Raw genomic sequence first — 20,013 nt, 5'->3', positions numbered from 1 at the left:
CGGACAGGGAAGGTGTGAAGCAGAGGAGTACGGAGCAATTATTGTGCCTGGAGGGCACTGTTTGTTTGTAACAACAGGAAACCATTGCGGAAGAATCCCGCATGATTACCGGCGTCTCCGATGGCGCGCTCCTCCCTTGTGGGGGCCCTCTCTGAGGGCACGCCCACCTTAGGTGATTGTTCACACCTCAGGTCACACCTCCCGACACCACTTCTATTTCATTTGTAAATTTTTAACCTTCCTGCCCGAATACATGTTTTAGCATTTCACATTCTGACAATGAGTTTTTCCTGGTGACGTCCTCCTGGGTAGTCCACACCCAGAAATCCGGATGGGGGAGAGGGTGACTTACTTCCGAAGAAGGTGCCGTCATGTAACCGTACTAACGTTGTAGTTTCCTGTTGCATTCAGCTGTTTGCAGTACCAGCACAGTAAAGCATGTTTGGTCTGATAGCATTCTGTTATGAATGCACCTACAGTATGGCAGTATCACTGCGACAGCAAGCCAAAACACTGTCAAATTCACTGTTCCTGTGACACGTAACATTGCCCATGTAGGCGGCCACTCATCTCCGGCCGGCATTTGACAGTATTTACGCAATGAAACACTTTGAATTAAGTGATCTTTAATACAGAACAAGCTAGTGGCCGTATCTTTTTCACCCTGTCGAAACAGAACAGTCCATGAACCTGCTGTATGCCGCTGCACACTAGCAGTACTCAGTTCTGTGTGTGGCTTTCTAGATTGAGGTGGTAATGAAAGTTATTAAAGCTCACCAGCTACAGAACAAATTAAGCTCTTAGTTCAGGCATACCAGCAGCTTGACTTAAATTTGTCGACTAAGCTGTAAACCCCTTTCAACAGGTATACAGTACGTTCGGCTACATAGTCATGATGTTTAATGTTGCCTAACTATGAAACATGCAGTAAATTAACCTTACAGATTCTGCCCTGCATTGTGCACAGTCGCGGGCCATCACTGTTTACATACTTGGCGCTACCGAGAGGGTAAGATCCTATTTGCTCACTTACAACGAGACCCGTAACTGCTGCCTAACGCAAGCTCATCCGTTCACGTCCCACGTTCGACCAACTCAGTTCGAAACACTTCGTTTAGCTCATTGTTGACGCCCCGAAATGCTTCGTGTGCGTTTTACGATGTTGACATGGAAATGAATAATGAGTATTACGTATGGTCTTAATATTTGTAATTGCTAAGTTGGTTCATGGCAGATGTGAAAGGAGGTTAATGAATGAAAGTTGACCATACCTCATTTCATTACTTTCGCCATACCAGGTACCAGTAACCATTTTAATTACTACGCAAGTTACAGAAGTTAACCCTATGACTCCCAGAGTTAGTAACGTCAATAATTTCTGCCTGACTAGCGCGTGCATGGCAAGAGGAAAGTGCATTGTGCACATACCCACCAGTAGTAGCCGAGTCCTTTTAACGATCGACCTAAGTATGCCTATGTCGATAGTTCGCGTTTTATCATCGCTGCCACTTGTAATGCCTATAGGCGGCGGCTGCTGCTGCTGCTGCTGCTGCTGCTGTGTGGATAATGCAGAGCTACAGGCAGGCACGGGAATCTGCCATACGGCATCCAGACTCTGCAGTGGCAAGGCAGCCACGGCGACATTCTGTTGCAGGCAGCTGGTCCCAGATACGGCATGATTGTGCTAGCTTCAGCCAGTTTTACGCTAATCTTGTTCTGTAGGGTTTATTAACTTCAATTTTATCTAGGAACATATCAGAACTCACCTGTAAATACTTTAGCTCGGCATTGCGTCAAACGCTTTCGCTAAACCGTACCCTGGCGTGAGCTTCGTTGCAGTGGAACTACATTTACAGCCATGTCAGGAAGTGTCCACTGAATAGCCAAGCAATGAAAAGGTATGGGAGCCTCCATGCACACGACTGTGTTAAGCTATGAAAAACAAGCTTCTAGGAACTGTTTAGTTGCCGAAGCAGCTATTTGCATGAAGGACCTAAGCCATGGCACATTGCGCAATTCCTTAACGGTTGTCGAGAACTATGTTCTCGCAAGGTACTAATATCTTTGACATTATTATAGTAGTCCTGCAATACATTGTCGTCCACTATAAGGAAAGTAATTTTGATTATAGGGAACAGATATATTCAAACAAATTACGCGAATACAGCCGAGTCACCTGTCGTGCTCGCATGTCATACTATACGTAATAGCATTTTGAGAAGAGCAGGTCCAGACTACCTGCAGTAAGTTTAATATTCTTTACAATAACTCGTTTTTACTGCCCCCATCAAGTAACCTGCTAATACAACATCGTTGAGATTATCTACACAGGGTGATTGTGCATGTGAATAATTACACACTGGTACTTAACGTCTAGTTTAATTTGACATCCATTTTGTCACTAATTCGTAGTGATTGCGCGACATGTAATTATCAACTAATAATACGTTTTGACCTATGTTAATTTAATCAATGGCTTTCTCAGCATAATCCCAGTAACCGACATCGCACGTCATTAACTATTCCTTAGGATGACCAGTACCAAGGGAATGCTCTGAAAGATTTGCTCAGCTGTGTGTACGGTGCTATGCTTAACACATTGTCCCATTGGTCAAACCAATGTATGACAAGCCCTAACATCAAGGGATATTCTAGATCTTATTTACTCAAACCTATATCATCTTTAACAGATCCTAAGAGTACCCTAATCTTGGACGAAAAGCAGATTTTACATGTCTCCCCATAATAAGACCAATACTATTTGAAATTCTACCTTCTAAAGACGAGAACTGTATTATTTGCCATCTCATTTTCGTCACTCATCCGATCCGCGGTTTGCCAACAGATCAATGGGCGCCTTATCTGTCACTAATCATTCTGAAGAAAGGTTAGTTTGAAATTAGCGAACTCAGGTGACCGACTCACATCGTCCGAGATGTACGAATGTCTTGTACAAGGCCGCACGTACGGAGACAGAGCTCTCGTGAAAGGTAAGTAATTTAGGTTGTAATTGTAGTTGAACAAAAATACGTTCATTAGTGTGCTCTTCTAGCTTGCCATTAAAGGTTTATTTGCGTATTCTTCCAGTAATCGAAAAACGTTTGTTTTGGTTACATTCGACTGTTTAGGCCTAATTTTTGAACGTGCATATTTAGCGTTATACCACAAATTGAAGTGCATTTGCTAATAGTTTACTTACATATTAGTTTCCAAAACATTTAGTGTCCTTTTACATCTGCATTTAATATATTATCGTCATCACTTAGACACGATATTTATTAATTTCCAAACTACCATGGATACTAAGTGTGTGAGCTGCAGTAGGAAAGTTAGTTCAGGAGTTTTGTGCAGCTGTTGTGACAGGTGGTTTCATTGGTGAAATTTTAGTGGCGTGGGAATTGCGCAAGCAAACTAGACTCTCCAGTTCTTTTGCAGAGGTTTGCTCAAGAGATAGGATTGTAGCTGAACAGAAGGAGAAATTAAGAGCCCATCAGGCTGATTTGGACAGAGCGAGGGAGGAACTGAAGAGATTAAGGGGGAGGAGGGTAAACAGCGGTAGGAAGTGGTAGCTGGGAACAGGGGCTAAAGAGAGAACAGCGAGTTTCCCAATTGGCACAACCAATAGATTTGCCTTGCTACCACAGTTAAGGAATAGGCTCCAGTATTAGATGTTAAGATGCAACAGAATCTCATTAGGAAACCAACTGTTTGGAGAGAAGTAGAAAGTAAGAGGAAAGTTCTGTTGCTAGGTAGCAGCCATGGAAGGTGTGGGCCAGATTTTGCAAGAAAAATTAGGTGACAGGTACCAGGTCACAAACATTCAAGCCAAGTGCATGTCTTAGCCAGGTGGTAGATGATACAGGTTCCTTGTGCAAGGGTTTCTCAAAGCAGGATCATGTGATAGTGGGTGGAGTGGGAAACAATATTGATAGTGACCAGGGCTACAGTATTGAGTGTGACCTGGAGGAAACAGCCTCTGCACGACCCCCACCAATGTTGGGCTGGTGCCTGCTTTCGTGTGGCATGATCAGCACCAGTTTAACAGCTGTCAGGAAAGTAAATATGGAGTTTGATCAGTTGCGTAGGGTGGCCACTCTCAGACATTGGCTTGGTTCCTGTAGATGCTATTGATAGGGGGGGGGGGGGGAGATTTCTTAAGGCATGGCTTATACCTCAATAGGAAAGGGAAGGGAAGGGTAAACTGGCAGGGTTGTTAGCGAAATCCATAAGGGGACACTAATACTCATGGATGTATCTTTTTTAGATTAATATCAGTGTCCAATGGGAAGTTCAGGCAGGCAGGTACTGAAGAGGTCCAGAACTCCCAAGACTCACAACAGTAAAGTAAATAATAATGTTACTATATTTACCACAATATTGGCGGATTAAAGAAAAAGATTCTCAAAGTAACAAATAATGTTACCATTTTTCACCAAATTATTCCAAGATTGAATAAAGTAGCTGAGCTCCTGGTTTGTTTAGATGACATTGAATCTGATAATGTAGGAGATATACTATGCCGGTATGAGAATCACGTTGTGTCTGATACGGAAAAGGTAAATATCAGTGGTTATAAACTAGCTACACATATGAGTAGAGAGAATAAGGTGAGAGGAGTTGCCATATACGTCAAAAGTTATCACTGTGTAAAAAGCTTAGATATAAAAAATTTGTCTAGAGCAACATACAGAAGCATGTGCCTGTCAACTTAAACTGAAGGAGGGCTCTTATTTTAACAGTATATAAAGGTCCCTTTCAGGAAACTCATTTACTTCTGGAAAACTTTGATACCTTCTTGTGCTTTCTGTCAGACAGGGGAAAGCAAATTATTTGTGAGGACTTCAATGTTGATTCACTGAAAGAATGCAATAGGAAGAATGACCTGGAAGTCTTGCTCAGTTCTTTTAATTTGACATCTGTCAGTTATTTTCCTACTCAGGTAGTAAAGGACAGCAGCACATTGATAACACTTATAGAGCAAGGTAAGTTTAAAAACAAATCTTTGTGCTGTTGAGAATGGCCTTTCTGATCATGGTGCCCAACTAGTTACAGTTTATGGCAGATCCATTCAGTAATTCAAAACTACCCTCCACAGTTGTGCGTTCAGTTAATAACTCAATTAGAAATGTCAGGGAAAATCTTCTGCGATTTGACTAGGATGAGGAGTACAAGGAACCTGATGCTAATTTAAAATATAACTTATTTCATGATACTCTTAAGAGAACCAGGAAACTGTTTCCCCAAGAATATACACTCCTGGAAATTGAAATAAGAACACCGTGAATTCATTGTCCCAGGAAGGGGAAACTTTATTGACACATTCCTGGGGTCAGATACATCACATGATCACACTGACAGAACCACAGGCACATAGACACAGGCAACAGAGCATGCACAATGTCGGCACTAGTACAGTGTATATCCACCTTTCGCAGCAATGCAGGCTGCTATTCTCCCATGGAGACGATCGTAGAGATGCTGGATGTAGTCCTGTGGAACGGCTTGCCATGCCATTTCCACCTGGCGCCTCAGTTGGACCAGCGTTCGTGCTGGACGTGCAGACCGCGTGAGACGACCCTTCATCCAGTCCCAAACATGCTCAATGGGGGACAGATCCGGAGATCTTGCTGGCCAGGGTAGTTGACTTACACCTTCTAGAGCACGTTGGGTGGCACAGGATACATGCGGACGTGCATTGTCTTGTTGTAACAGCAAGTTCCCTTGCCGGTCTAGGAATGGTAGAACGATGGGTTCGATGACGGTTTGGATGTACCGTGCACTATTCAGTGTCTCCTCGACGATCACCAGTGGTGTACGGCCAGTGTAGGAGATCGCTCCCCACACCATGATGCCGGGTGTTGGCTCTGTGTGCCTCGGTCGTATGCAGTCCTGATTGTGGCGCTCACCTTCACGGCGCCAAACACGCATACGACCATCATTGGCACTAAGGCAGAAGCGACTCTCATCACTGAAGACACGTCTCCATTCGTCCCTCCATTCACGCCTGTCGCGACACCACTGGAGGCGGGCTGCACGATGTTGGGGCGTGAGCGGAAGACGGCCTAACGGTGTGCGGGACCGTAGCCCAGCTTCATGGAGACGGTTGCGAATGGTCCTCGCCGATACCCCAGGAGCAACAGTGTCCCTAATTTGCTGGGAAGTGGCGGTGCGGTCCCCTACGGCACTGCGTAGGATCCTACAGTCTTGGCGTGCATCCGTGCGTCGCTGCGGTCCGGTCCCAGGTCGACGGACACGTGCACCTTCCGCCGACCACTGGCGACAACATCGATGTACTGTGGAGACCTCACGCCCCACGTGTTGAGCAATTCGGCGGTACGTCCACCCGGCCTCCCGCATGCCCACTATACGCCCTTGCTCAAAGTCCGTCAACTGCAAATACGGTTCACGTCCACGCTGTCGCGGCATGCTACCAGTGTTAAAGACTGCGATGGAGCTCCGTATGCCATGGCAAACCAGCTGACACTGACGGCGGCGGTGCACAAATGCTGCGCAGCTAGCGCCATTCGACGGCCAACACCGCGGTTCCTGGTGTGTTCGCTGTGCCGTGCGTGTGATCATTGCTTGTACAGCCCTCTCGCAGTGTTCGGAGCAAGTATGGTGGGTCTGACACACCGGTGTCAATGTGTTCTTTTTTCCATTTCCAGCAGTGTATTTTAATGCTTAACTAATAATTTTCTTCTGTATTATAGCAAGGTCATTTAGTAACTTTTCCATTGTGTAATAAGTTTTAATTCTTGCCGTCAGTCATTAATCCCTTTTCATTAAGTGCTGCATGGAATGGGAATCACTCTTGTCGCAAAATACAAACAACAAAAGGAAGGAAAGATTAGGGTTTAATGGTCTGTTGACATTGAGGTCATTACAGAAGAAGCACAATCTCAGCTTGTTTCAGGGATGAGGAAGGAAATTAGTAATGATCTTTCAAAGGAGCATGGAATGGTTTAGGGAAATAATAGCAAACCTAAATCTGGAGAGTCAGATGCAGATTTGAACCATCATCCTCCTGAACGCAAGATCATTTCCATCTTCATTTTATTATCTTCCTGTAAATCATTTACATGATCAGTGTGCTAAACACTTCGTCACCTCTCTTGGTACAAACAAGAGTCCTTGCTATGAAATACTTGGAAGAAATTGTTTCTATGGTTTTTTTTAAATTGTTACACTTTGTGCCTTTTCCCCATTCATGCTCAAGGATAATTCTTACGCAAGATTTTTTATGGGGCAAGGAGGGGGGATGAGAGTTGGGGGACTGCAATGTGGCAGACCCAGGCACACTATACTGAAGTGACTGATGCCACATATAGCATACACTCTAATCCAAATTTTTGTCTCATTGCACAAGTGTTAAATTCTTAGATATGCTTGTGCATACACCTTATTTACTAGTACGTTTTCCACAAATTTATGCCATATAACAATTTTTTTTATTTGATTTACAAGAATTAATGTTGCCAGTCATGTAAATAATATTTTTCCATCCACACAATCTGTGGTGAAGCTAGTTACATTATCAGAGCTCACATAATTATATAATACACAGAAGTCTTACCATTTTTGATCATAAATTAACTCATTAATCAAAACCTAACAACCACACATTGTTAGTACTGTCTATTCTACACATTTCAGATATAATTCTTAAATGTTTTCATGTCTATAGTAGTCCACCTGTTCTCATATTTTGTGCAACTGGATAGATAAAAAAAATCTACTCACCAAGTAGTGGTAAGAGAATTCATACATATAAAGATCAATGTAACTTGAAAGCTTTTGGAGGCAGAGGTTCCTTCTTGCAGAAGAGGTGAAATGGAAGGAAAAAAATATGAAGATAAAGAATTAGTAAGACTTAGGAAACGTGGACATTTTGGAAACGTTGCCCAGAACCATGGATCAGGGAATATTGCCGGATGGAATGAGAAGGAAAGACTGATTGTTGGGGGATTGCATCAGACAACATTTGAAAACCAGAGACGTTGGAGTTGGAAGATAAGGTAATAAGCACAACAGAGATTACAGACAAAACATCATGCAAGAGTTAATAAGAGCAGATAGTTAAGTGCATTGTACATTGCAGAGGTGGGGTTGTGGGAGAAATAGACTGGTGAGAAAATAAAAGATGTAGAAAACTAAAAGGGACTGAAGAAATGAATCGTTAATGGGAAGAAATGCTGGCATAAAAGACAATAACAAATTAAGGGCAAGGGGGTGACAAGAACCAAGGACATATTGTAATGCCATTTCTCACTTGGAGAACTCCAAAACTCGAGTGCCGAACTGAGTTCATAAATGTTATATTGCAGAGCATGCTCTGCAACAGGATATTGTGTATTACCAGTTTACACCCTCTGTTCATGTCCATTCACCTGACTGATAAGTTGTTGGTAGTTGTACGAATGTAAAAGGCTGAACATTGTTTACCTAACAGCTGGTACATAAGATTTCATTTTACAGGTGGCCCTCCCTCTGAGTGTATATTCTGCCAGTTACAGGGGTGGTGTAGATAGAGGTACGAGGGTGCATAGGGCAAGTCTTTCAGAGAGGATGGTCACACAGGTAGAAGTCATAGCTCAGGGAAATTACAGCAAAAGTTTAGGGTCTGACCAGTATATGACAGATTGGAGGCAGGAGGGCGTGGCGAGGAGACAACGAAAAATTATTCTAGGTTTGGTGCGCAAAATATTGGGCATCATGGCCCTCATTTCAGGGCATTATTTTAATAAATTGAGGAAGTCATAGCCATGTCAAAGTAGCTGATTAATTCACTCAAGATGCAAATTTTAATTGTTATGATGTATGTTGTGGCATTGGTTCAAGCAGGCCACAAGTTCACAAGCTGGCAGCTAGTTACAAAAATCCAGTGGCAGGCACTAGAATACTGCTTCTTCAGCATCCTGCACTCCATAGCCTGCCTTACAACAGGCCACTAGCTTGCTCCACATACAACGTCTCAGGTAGCACTTGTCAGGTGGGCATGACAAGTGGCTATATATATATCACAGGTGACTAACAGGTGGCACTTAAGCATCCTGTCGCGGGGACCCTACACAATTTTAGGCAGGTGTTCCAGTTTCTCAGGTTGGTTGGTCTAGGGAAGGGGACCACCAGTGAGGTCACCGGTCCCATCGGATTGCGAAAGGGTGCCGGCCGTGCCCTTCCAAAGGAACCATCTCGGCACTTGCCTGAAGCGAATTAGGGAAATCACAAGAAACCTGAAATGGGATGATGGCCAGGGCGCAGGTTTGAACCGACGTCCTCCCGAATGCGAGTCTAGTGTACTAACCACTGCACCACCTCACTATGGTTTTTCTCTGGCTTTTCCTTGTATATGGGCTGTGTAGCCTACGTATCATTTCTGTTCTACAAGTTATCCCCCCCGTCATACTTAAACAGCATTTAAAGCAAAATTGAAACTGCCACCATTTATGCGGGTTTCATTTGAAACTCGTTTTGTACCTTGACAGAGGAATGTTTTAATAAAGAAAGATTCATCATCTAACGCTATAATGCGCAATTTCCTAAAAGTCAACGTTTATAAAAACGCAAGACAACGTATCAAACATCGCTTCAATAAATCGTCAACTTTACACGAGACTAGTTTGTTATTCATAAATTAGTTTCGTACTTAACAGGAAACTCTTGCCTTTGACGTGATTAACCTATTGGGACATAACAATGGCAATATAGATTTTATATGTTGGTGCATATAAACTGTACTTGCATCAAAAGTAATTGCAGTGGTTATATAAAAACAAGTTAAGCGATCGACTAATTTTTATTAGTTCTAAAATTCAGTTTACAGTTTGTAAGGGTACGGAACAGACTACACAATGAACTAACAGATATGCAGTTCTAATTACGTGCAAAAACAAAGGGAAGTCGTCGGCTCGGTTTCTCTCACACTTTCCATTAGTTATTTTCTACCAGTCCTGTCAATACCGACGGCAAGCGTACCATTTCCTACCTTATCTATTTACTGTACCAGAAAGACCCGACTGTAGTTTTGGTAGAGCGCCACTAAGTTTAGCCCACGACGCGAGAATACCCATAATTTCGTCATCAAGTATTTGAGAATGGCAACACTTGGATACTTGCATCAAACTGTACACATGATTTCCAACTTCTAAGCTTATCCCTTATTACATTTATCCAGCCCATGGATTAAGACTGCCACATGAAGCATGATTTAATGTATTACCCCTTTGCTAGTAACTACGCGCAACATTTCGTAGAAGTACCCACGTATAATGCTGACTACTTAGAAACCTGTATCATTTTAAGGTACATAGCTCAGGAGACATGACACCACTGACAGATGCATGAGAAACTGACGCATTACGTTTGAACTTTTTTACTAACTGTATTCATAATAGATTTTGCGGACAGTCACATATACCACTGGATGTACATGCAATAATATGTCATTGTACTGAACATGTTTCAGGACATGCGACGTAATAAACATTACGATGCAGGGGAAAAAAGAAGCTACAGGTGAAATATATGTACAAACAGTCGTAAAATACAATTAAATATCTTTGAAATATATTTTACATGTGCATATGCTGGAAAAGCCACGGGTAGAAAGCTCATCGTAAACGGCTGTAAGCATTTCAGTCAAATTGGTACATATATTAATTACAATAGGGAAAGAAATACTGTAGGAGTAAGAATCAAGCCTTCTATTGGGGTATTACTGCGTGGTGAGCGAAGGGAGGACCAGGGGAAAGGAGGAGATAGGCAACGGTAAGAGGAGCAGGACGGACAGAGATACGGGAGGGGAAGGTAGAGAGGGGAGAGAAGTAGACATAGGAAAAAGGAGGGGGGCACAGACAAGGGGAGGAAGAGGCACGTGGAGAGATGGGGGGGGGGGGGGGGAGAGAACATGACAAGCAGGAGGATGAAAAACAGGGAAGAATGGACAGAGACAAGGGCGAGGAGGAGATGGACTAAAATTGAATGGGGGGAAGATGAACAGGGAGAGGGAGGAAATGGGTAAAGAATGGGGAGTTGAGGTGGCAAGAGAGGAGGCTGTAGAGATGGAAAGAGGTTGAAGGAGGCGATGGACTAGAAGACTGGAATACATACATACCCAGGCAATGCTGTGTACTCTGCTAGTTGTGAATAAACCTGGTAGCACTGCAAAATTATTCCAAGTGCAAGTATTCACAGTCCCATTATACCGGTATTATCAGTTCTAACTGGCTCTACTCGTGAGAGTAAGACCACCACTCGACGAAATTAAGTTTCGATGGAAGCCACTTTTCTGAGACAGTTACACACACACACACACACACACACACACACACACACACACACACACACACACACACCGTTTATGACTGGTCGACCTAACCTGGAATTTCCACGAATTACGTCATTCAGCAAGTGAGAGGTTACAGCAGTGTGAAATTAAACTTGCTTTATGCGTGCTATCTTAGAACTAGAAGTTTCAGAGGTCGCGCGCGAAACCATCTAAATTTTCATCGCAACTTGAGTAAATTGCTGGCATCCCTAAAAATTTTACGTACTCATTACTGGAAAGTAGACTTGCACGTTCCTGCAACAGTTTCACGACGATGCCTGATCTGCAAGAAGGGCTCAGCCTTACGATGCGAGCTAACAGAACTTTGTTCCTGTGGGCCTGACGGCTCCACGTCCACCTTCAGGACTCACGTGAAATGTTACAATCAGCCCCACCCCCACGTCTGCACGTAAATAGGCTTGTGTGTTCACTGTGATTATTCATTATAAACATTGAAGGGAACTACTTACCTGCAAATAGCTAAATTGCAGTTGGATGAGTGGCGGGTAGACCTAGAGACCTTTCACAACTTTCGATGGCAAGTAAGTGGAACGTGCTGCTCTGAGAAATTTGTAGAGGGTTTCTTTCTGTTTAAAGTTCATGAACAGTACAGTAAACGAGCTTCGTCCAAAGAAATCTATTAACTTGTCACCTGTTGATTTCAGTCATCCTGGGTTGAACAGCCTAGATTGTCTCAATACAGTAGCCGCCAAACCAGCAAGTGGACAGCAGATCGCAGGTAACAGGTTACTGGACAATTTTCCAAGAACGACCTAATGTGTTCCACTGCCTCTTGTTGAGCAGGTACCGAAATTTAAGTTTACTTACACTTAACGATGATTACAACGCAACAAGTAAGCAAGATACAATACAACCAACACTATCCCATACTTTGTTATTACAGGACTCAGGGCTTTTAAGTACGACGCACAATATACTCTACCGTTGTGCAGTTAAACATAGCGTAACTGGGCTGGCGACCGCTAAATAATTTGTTAGATTGCTGAATAGGCACTATGTGAAATCCGTCTCAGTCACATGTGAATGGTAATCGTGACAGACGACCCAGGTTCAGATCCCGGCACTGCCAGTAACTTTTCCCCTTGGTGGGAGGGCTAGAACGGTGTCCACTCAGCCTCGTGATGCCAGTTGAGGTGCCACTTTCGAAGCAGTGGCGCCAAGCTCTGCAAAGACGGCCACGGCCGACAGCAGTGTGGTAGCGCCACGCGCCTTTACAATACATTGAAATAACGCCACTGGCTAATGCCAGAATTGGCCAGTACGGTCCAGCCTGGCCAAGTTTACCTTACTGTGTGTGTCGTACTATCACTTAACTTGAGCGTTCCGTTGAATATTTTCACGATCGATTTAAGTGGATTTGCGTGTGGCACTTCACGAAATTGTGTCGTTAATTCGAATTATTTGGGAATGAACAAGGCTAGGGCATTTCACACATTGCCACGTACGTGGGTGTGTACTGCGCACAGTGGACCTCACTCCATTGATGCGTCACGTCATTGCAGGAATTATTGCTGAGGCGACACCTATATTGAGAGCTGTTGCCGGAGATGTATACATGTGTATGCATGTAGAGTGTGTGTGTGTGTGTGTGTGTGTGTGTGTGTGTGTGTGTGTGTGTGTGTGTGTGCGCGCGCGCTTCCAATATCAACGACTCATCGAGCGTTGTTAGTAGATCAAATTTGACTAACGAGTCATACGTTTATGTCTTTCAGTATTTAGGATTCATTTCTTATTTGAATGGTTGTGGAGTGAACTGAATTTAAATGCCCTAACTGGATCTTTTAGAGCCAGTGACCGCCTGCCTGCTTGCCTTATCAAGTCGGCAGCCAGGACGTCTTGAGATTGGCACCTACGACAAGCTGACTTAATGAAGTAACTGAAGTGAAAATGTTATGTCAACCTATAGTAGCAAGGGCGGAGAACCACGGGAATTATTGAACTAGTGATACGCCAATGATTTAAATTTGTCTTATTCCAAGCACGCAGGAAATTTCTTTTACTGAAGCAGCGCCCTCTGGAAAAGAATTGTGAAACAGCCCAGCTGAAGAACGGTATGTACCTGAAACTTAACTGCACGTTAAGAATATTCACTTATGTTACATGAACATAAAAAGGGGGGGGGGGGTGTTGTGCCCAAGTACTGTGATTTCGAAGGGTCGGGTGAGACTCTTGTGCCTATCCTAGCTTTAGGAGTATCTAATTCCAGTAGTCAGCAGATACTAGCTTTCGACATGCTGAATTTATTGAACGTGGACAACATTTAAAAATACACTGGAGCATAAAATCTCAGTACATTGTAAATGTTTCACATTACTAAAATTTTACATCCATTATATGTCCTTGCCACGCCTAGCGAAATAGGCGAGTTCTAGTATGCTTTTCTTAACATCAGGCTTAATTAGGTTTACACACTCGTCCACAAAGTTCAGGCAGAAATTGGACAATGCCATGTTGTCAAGAGCATTACATTTTTGTTCCGTGCTTATACATTCCGTTCCGCTACCCCTGAGGCCATGCCAGAAGCTTGGCCTGGAGAAGCCCTACTCTCTGATGCATCCACAGGCTCTTCTCGTCTGAAGTATTGGTAGACGATACCCGCAGCAACACCGCCTACGCACGGTCCCACCCAGTACACCTGCAAAAGACGGCCGAACCAATACTAAGCGAAGCTTTGACAACAACTCACTCTCATAATGCATTTCACACTTTTCATTTGATACATACCCAATGGTTTGTCCAAGATTCAGTAACGAAAGCAGGTCCGAAAGAACGAGCCGGATTCATACCAGCACCAGTATACTGCATCTGCGAAAAATGAAGGTCATTTAGTCTTGCACGATACCTCAGATATTTCCGCGTTACATTTGAATCCATCTGAATAGTGATTTACAGCTTATTGAATTTTAGGCGGTCCTTTGTCATTTACAGGTGCGTCCTGTGGCTGCTTTTTCAGCTACCATCAGGGTTTGCTCTACTGACCTACGAAGTGAATTTTCTATCGTTGTCAATTTCTGGGTAGCGTTCTACGAAACCCTAAATTCAACTGATACATCGTAAAGTAGTTTTATCTTCCCGAAACCTAAGTTACGAAGGTGGGCACACATCTTAACTCCGTGTTATTGCGTTTGGGACGATACCTTCACGTTTAGTTGGGCATATACTTGACCTAAATGATCCACTTTCATTGTAGCAGTGCTGCTGGTGTGTGAAGATCTCTTACCACTCACTGATGACAGTCACCTTATGTCTGGACAAGGTCGAGCCATAAGCTTTCTATAGGGCGTTAGTTCACATTCCATATTTAAATCCATTTACACAGTTTAAATACTTAGATCACCGATTACTTTTATACGAGGGTAGACCAAGAAGTAGTGCCCTGTATCAAGTTTAGTGATTGAGAGAACAGCGGAATTAGTAGATTATAGCTTTAACTGTCCTCTACACCTCCCTTTTTGCACTGTCGCCGATGCATTCGTGCCTACCTGCGACATTACTGAACCAAGCCTTGCTTTTTCTTATATTTCAGCTGTTACGTTCACGCAAGTCATTTGATCTTTAACAGCGTATGTTGCTTTCTTAAGACCTAACAGTCAAATGGGCTGTAGTGTGCAAGATTCACCACTGAGCAGTTCCATTTTACGATCGCTTGATGCGAAGAACGACGTTTGGGGGCGTGCGTTATTGGCTCCCTAAGGCTCTTAACTCTGGTTACAGAAGCGTCGCTGTTTATCGTGAACTAAAGCGTATTTCTTGTTTATCATTACCAGTATGTCTTCGATCCTAATCTAATCAATGTCTGCCGGCAGCTATGCGGAATTTCCGAAGTTTTTCACCCAACGCCACACATTGTCCATACGCATTACAGCGTACCCACACACTAACATCTTTGAATTCCTGTCAGGAAGAAGGACCCGTGTTATTTCAAGCTTGTTCTGATACCTAGGATTAATTGGACAAAGTTTGTACAAATGTATGGTGAGTTTTTAACGGTCGTGTTGGGTGGTGAACAGTTCAGTTCAGGCTGTGGTATGCATGAACTTCGCTGCTGTATTTTTATTGAAATTTTTTGAACACAGGAGGAGTTATTGTTTGTCCAACACTGAATTCAGATCTGAAGGGCTCCTTCAGCAATATGATTAAAATGCGTTCCCGCGTCGCATTACAGATTTCCAGGTAAGAAACCTGGCTCAGGAAAAACTTGTCGAGGCCAGAGAAAAGAACGGGTTTTGTAGACTAGCCAGAAACTGCCGGAAGTCTCTTCGGTCCGCTCCCACTCCTTTGAACGACCCTGATTCTCCACTTAGCTTGCCTTCGCTGTTGGGTAGCTACTATCAGGCTTGAGTATTCACTTCGAAGATCTTTAATGTAGCGTGCAAAGAAGGAAGTGTCGTATATTTATGTTTACCGGATGGGAGTATACCGAAATGACCACGTTCTAACCCCCCGTGAGAACTACTCATCACAGAAGTTCTGTTTACCGTCCGCATACCCAACAGGCACTTCACATGCTTAAGAATAACCATATCTACAGCTTTAGTTATGGGCAGTTCTTGCCTAAAACCGAAAGGTAGATTATTCTGACTTTCTCGAACTAGCTGCGAAGCTGTGTCATTATGCAATTCGAAATTTGAAGGTGGTAAGCGAAGATCCAGTTTCAAAACGCTGAAAAAGTAACTACTCATGACGTCATATTGGGACGGATTATTATCGAAGGTGGGGTGGGGGCACTATGGTACTTCACTACATGGCGCTATAAGACGCAGAATTTGTTAAACAGCTGTCAGACTCTCGGTATGACTATCCATGCGGGATGGCGCGCTGGTGGTGAAAGTGTCTTGCAAGATCGGTGACTCAGATCTACTGAAGTTCCTGAAGCTTAAGGATAGGAAAAAAAATTGGGCGCTGGCCCATTGTGAAGGGTCTGGAGGAAAGTATAATTTCGTTAAGACAGGTTTTTTGAAGGAAGAGAGCAATTGGTCCGACTTCAGCACATGTTGCTACAGCATTACAGGAGGGAGTGCCAATATGCAGTGGACGGCGATTTAAGTGAACCTTAGAGTTGTGAGGACTGCAGAAAGTTCTGCGGAAACTTCCAGCATTGCTCTCCAAAATTAATCATGTTCAAGAGTTGCTTCATGTTGACCTTCCAGCAAGGCAAACTTTCGGCTAGCATTTCTTGGCAGCATCGAACATACGAAGCCTATTTTTCCATCTTCGAAGACACGCCACTACGCAGAATTGCGGAATGTGCCATTCAAATTCTCTTACATCAACCGGTGCCGTGGTGGATCGGCCTACCTGACAGTGCCTTAACTATTTAATGCCGAACTCGAGCAATCACATTGCCGTTGGTTTCTATGCGCAACTCACACGGTGGCCGCGGTATTACCCACCCTGCTATCATACCCTGTGTAACCACAGATCGTAGTTATGAGGGACCGTTAACACTGTTGGCGCTGTCTGTGTCGCTTATGAAACTATCATAATTCTTCCTTAAAACCCAACTGATGCAATACGTTGTTAATTTCCTGAACTAGATGCGTTGGTAAAAACGGGAGTTTTGAATATTTAGGGACGTATCAATGTATTTACCAAGTTAATAATGAAATTGGTGTGCCGACTTGTACGCTGCCGATTCTGCACCTAGGTCGCTTAAATCAGGCACCTCCACAACCATGTCTGCGGCTGTATTAGCCTAGGTCTCAACGTCCGCACAGCAGCTACAGACTTATCAGTCATTGAAATTAAACCTCAGAGCACCCATGATCAGGGACCTTGGGCCCCTGGGAAACATACCGCGAACAAGTGGCAGGCTGTTATAGACATGCCGACAGTGAAGGGTCCTGCTGCCGCCGCCGCCGCCCCCCCTGTGGCAGCGCTGTACACGGCCATCACGAGCACGAATGATATGACCATCTCCACGAAGCAGCCCTGCGTCGGCGTCACGTGCCGATTCAAGGCATTAACGCCTAGTGTTGCGACCGTCTCGTTGGGTGTCAGGGCCTGCAACAACCACAACATAAAGCTGCCAAGGTACCTTCCATCTCACTGGTACTTCATTTACATTTAAAACCATTTTGTGGAAAGAGCGAACAAATTTACTACAATTAACACAGCTGGACGAAGTTTACAGTCCCTCTTCACTAATATGGCTGTTTTTCAGTTCTTCGACTACGAAGATTTGAAAGCCTTAGTCGCTGCTCTCTGACATACAGTTGCTATACAACTCTGTGTTCTGTACTATCTGCTGCTTTAAGGCGTCATTCTTTGGCAATTAGTTGCCATGTACAGTTACTGTCAGATTATAACTCGTCAAAATTCCAGACTACTGAACAGTCTACCGCGTAGGTTTGAAACCATGTCCTTTTTTACCATTTAACAATTGTTAGAACGAAATAACCAACAGGCCAGCTACGAGTACCTGGAGCACGAATGAGCCAGCGGTGGCGCCCACGCACTGCGCCGTCACGTACAGCAGAGCCTTCAGCGGGCCCAGGAAGCCGCCCACCACCAGGCCCACAGTCACTGCCGGGTTCACGTGAGCGCCACTTACGTAGCCCAGCGTCTGAAAGCAAACATTTTGGTCAATCACATTATCTACTTCCACATACAAATATTTCGGTGCAACTACCCCGAGTTTAAGTTGAGTGGAAATGGATACGCTCTAGTTCGTCATATTCTTGCAATGCCTCTTCACTCTCGTTTATTGGATATCCCAGGTGCCAAACCATACAGAAATTTTCGAAAATTGCCTCAGGAAGACGTGCATCGTCTTCGTACCAAGACGTACTTACCTCTGGTGTTAAGAATTTGAATCGTGTGAAGTCGTTTTCGTTGGCTGCTTTTCTACCAGTGAAGAACCTAATCCTTTCTCTACCAGCTTTATCACAAATGAAATCGTGCCTCAGTATTAATGGTACTTCCGCCAAAAACTGTTCCGCTGTTTTGCCGCAAATGGATATTGCGACTGCTCATCTGTTTAGTAATTTTAGTTTGCTAACAACGAATTTCATATAAATTTAAGCAACCGATTGTTGACTGTGTTTGAAACCTGTCATCGCGCTATTTGTGCGAATAGCGTTTTAGTAGCCAATTGCTGCGTGCTCTTTAGGAGAACTTGTAGCATTGGCACGTTGAACCTCTTTGTTCGAGTGGCACTGACCATTACTTCTACCCTCCACTTTTATTCAGACAATGGCACCTTTCTAGCCATTCCTGCAGCGGATGTGTGACATGCTTGCATTACAGCAAGGGGAATGAGTTACAAACCAGCCATTAAGCTATTCTGACATAGAACTGCATTAAGAAAGGTCAATACGAGTGAGCCTGATGAGTTAAGATGCTGACATTTAATTATCTCGTCAAATTTTCGTTTCCTAGGGACCGAACAGTTCAATACTGTGCACAGGCGAGCACCTCTAGTTACTACCGCCATACACAACCATCACATTTAAGCAATGAGATTCATTAGGGGTTTATTTTCACATTCTAATTGTTAAGTCACTGCGAATCCTATCTTGTCCCGTATCTTATAACCAGTTTAAGACCATTGTCAATGCCGTGAACATCATGCGCATAATACGGATCACAACGTCTCTGCCGCGAACTTAGTAATACTGACAATTATAGCTGAAGTGTCTGGCCTTAACCCTAATATGGAGCGAATGTTCTACTGCCCACAGCCGTTACATGGCCTGCGAGCTTCCACATCTTGTCTGACGTTTTCCACGAACGAGACACTAAGAAAGCACAGACAGCCAGCACACACCGTTTTACAACTGCACTTTGCGCCCCTACTATCTATGTACGCCGCTGAAAGAGCGGCCCCAACACGCCATGACCAGGTACTTTCTAGTCAGTAGCAGTTTAATCTACCTCAATTCCATTTGCGATACGCAGCTCACTACACTTTTACTATTATTTCCCCCGTTACTAGCAAGCTTAACGAGTGACCATTTCTTGCTCTCTAGAATGCGACCAATATTGCGATACCTACCTGCACGATGCATGCGACAGTAAGTCCAAATGTCAGGGCCACCTGAACAGTCGTCGGCTGGTAGCCTTCCGACCACGCCGTTGTAGTCGAGCCACACCCGACGACTACCAGCAGGAACGTGCCGAGGAGCTCAGCAGCCAGCTGTACCACCACTGTTTTCCAGGGCTTCATCTCGTCTAACCTTATCAGGTCCAGGACGCCTAGAACATAAGCACAGTGTCACTTCCGAGACATGGCATTGCAAGTTTCAAGAATCGAGGTGAATTTGCAATGGTCTTGTGGAAACACTAGGTAAACCATACTGTCCGCCGCTTCAACGGCTGTCGTGCTGAGGCACCCTCCATCCTCAACCATGCCGTTTCTTCTAGCTGAACTGCCACCTGTTTTCATACTGCAACTGTCGCAGCACTATACTATGTCTCCTATCTACAAATTAAGACGGCTCCCCTATTCAAACGCAAGGAGTATTTACAGGATTTATCACAGTAATAAATTTTAGTTCCTCTTAGGCTAGAGTTCCTCTATCTACATTATCCTTTCATACACCTTTTACTTAATCTCGTTTCGTATCTTTTCCCCTTGTGTCAAAGAAGCACAGTATGTGCAATCATTTTGTATTTCGTTTCAAAATGTCATTTGTGCCTCGTCCGCGGCATATACATGCTGTTTA

General features: G+C 43.9%; 1 protein-coding gene across 1 annotated transcript in view; it reads right to left on the bottom strand.

Moving 5' to 3' along the window:
• The window catches only part of LOC124722448 (aquaporin AQPcic-like), a 69,726-nt gene extending 50,669 nt beyond the window's left edge, over positions 1-19,057 (bottom strand). Inside the window, exons 1-3 of the mRNA XM_047247609.1 lie at positions 19,037-19,057; positions 17,769-17,912; positions 17,144-17,350 (exon numbers count right to left, since the gene is read on the bottom strand). Of these exons, the coding sequence (XP_047103565.1) occupies positions 17,144-17,350; positions 17,769-17,912; positions 19,037-19,057 (372 nt within the window). The remainder of the gene's footprint in view (positions 1-17,143; positions 17,351-17,768; positions 17,913-19,036) is intronic.
• Positions 19,058-20,013: the final 956 nt, after the last annotated feature.

The sequence above is a fragment of the Schistocerca piceifrons genome, chromosome X (genome assembly GCF_021461385.2).
Source record: "Schistocerca piceifrons isolate TAMUIC-IGC-003096 chromosome X, iqSchPice1.1, whole genome shotgun sequence".
Taxonomy (NCBI): Eukaryota; Metazoa; Arthropoda; class Insecta; order Orthoptera; family Acrididae; genus Schistocerca; species Schistocerca piceifrons.
This window is presented reverse-complemented; position numbering and strand designations above follow the sequence as displayed.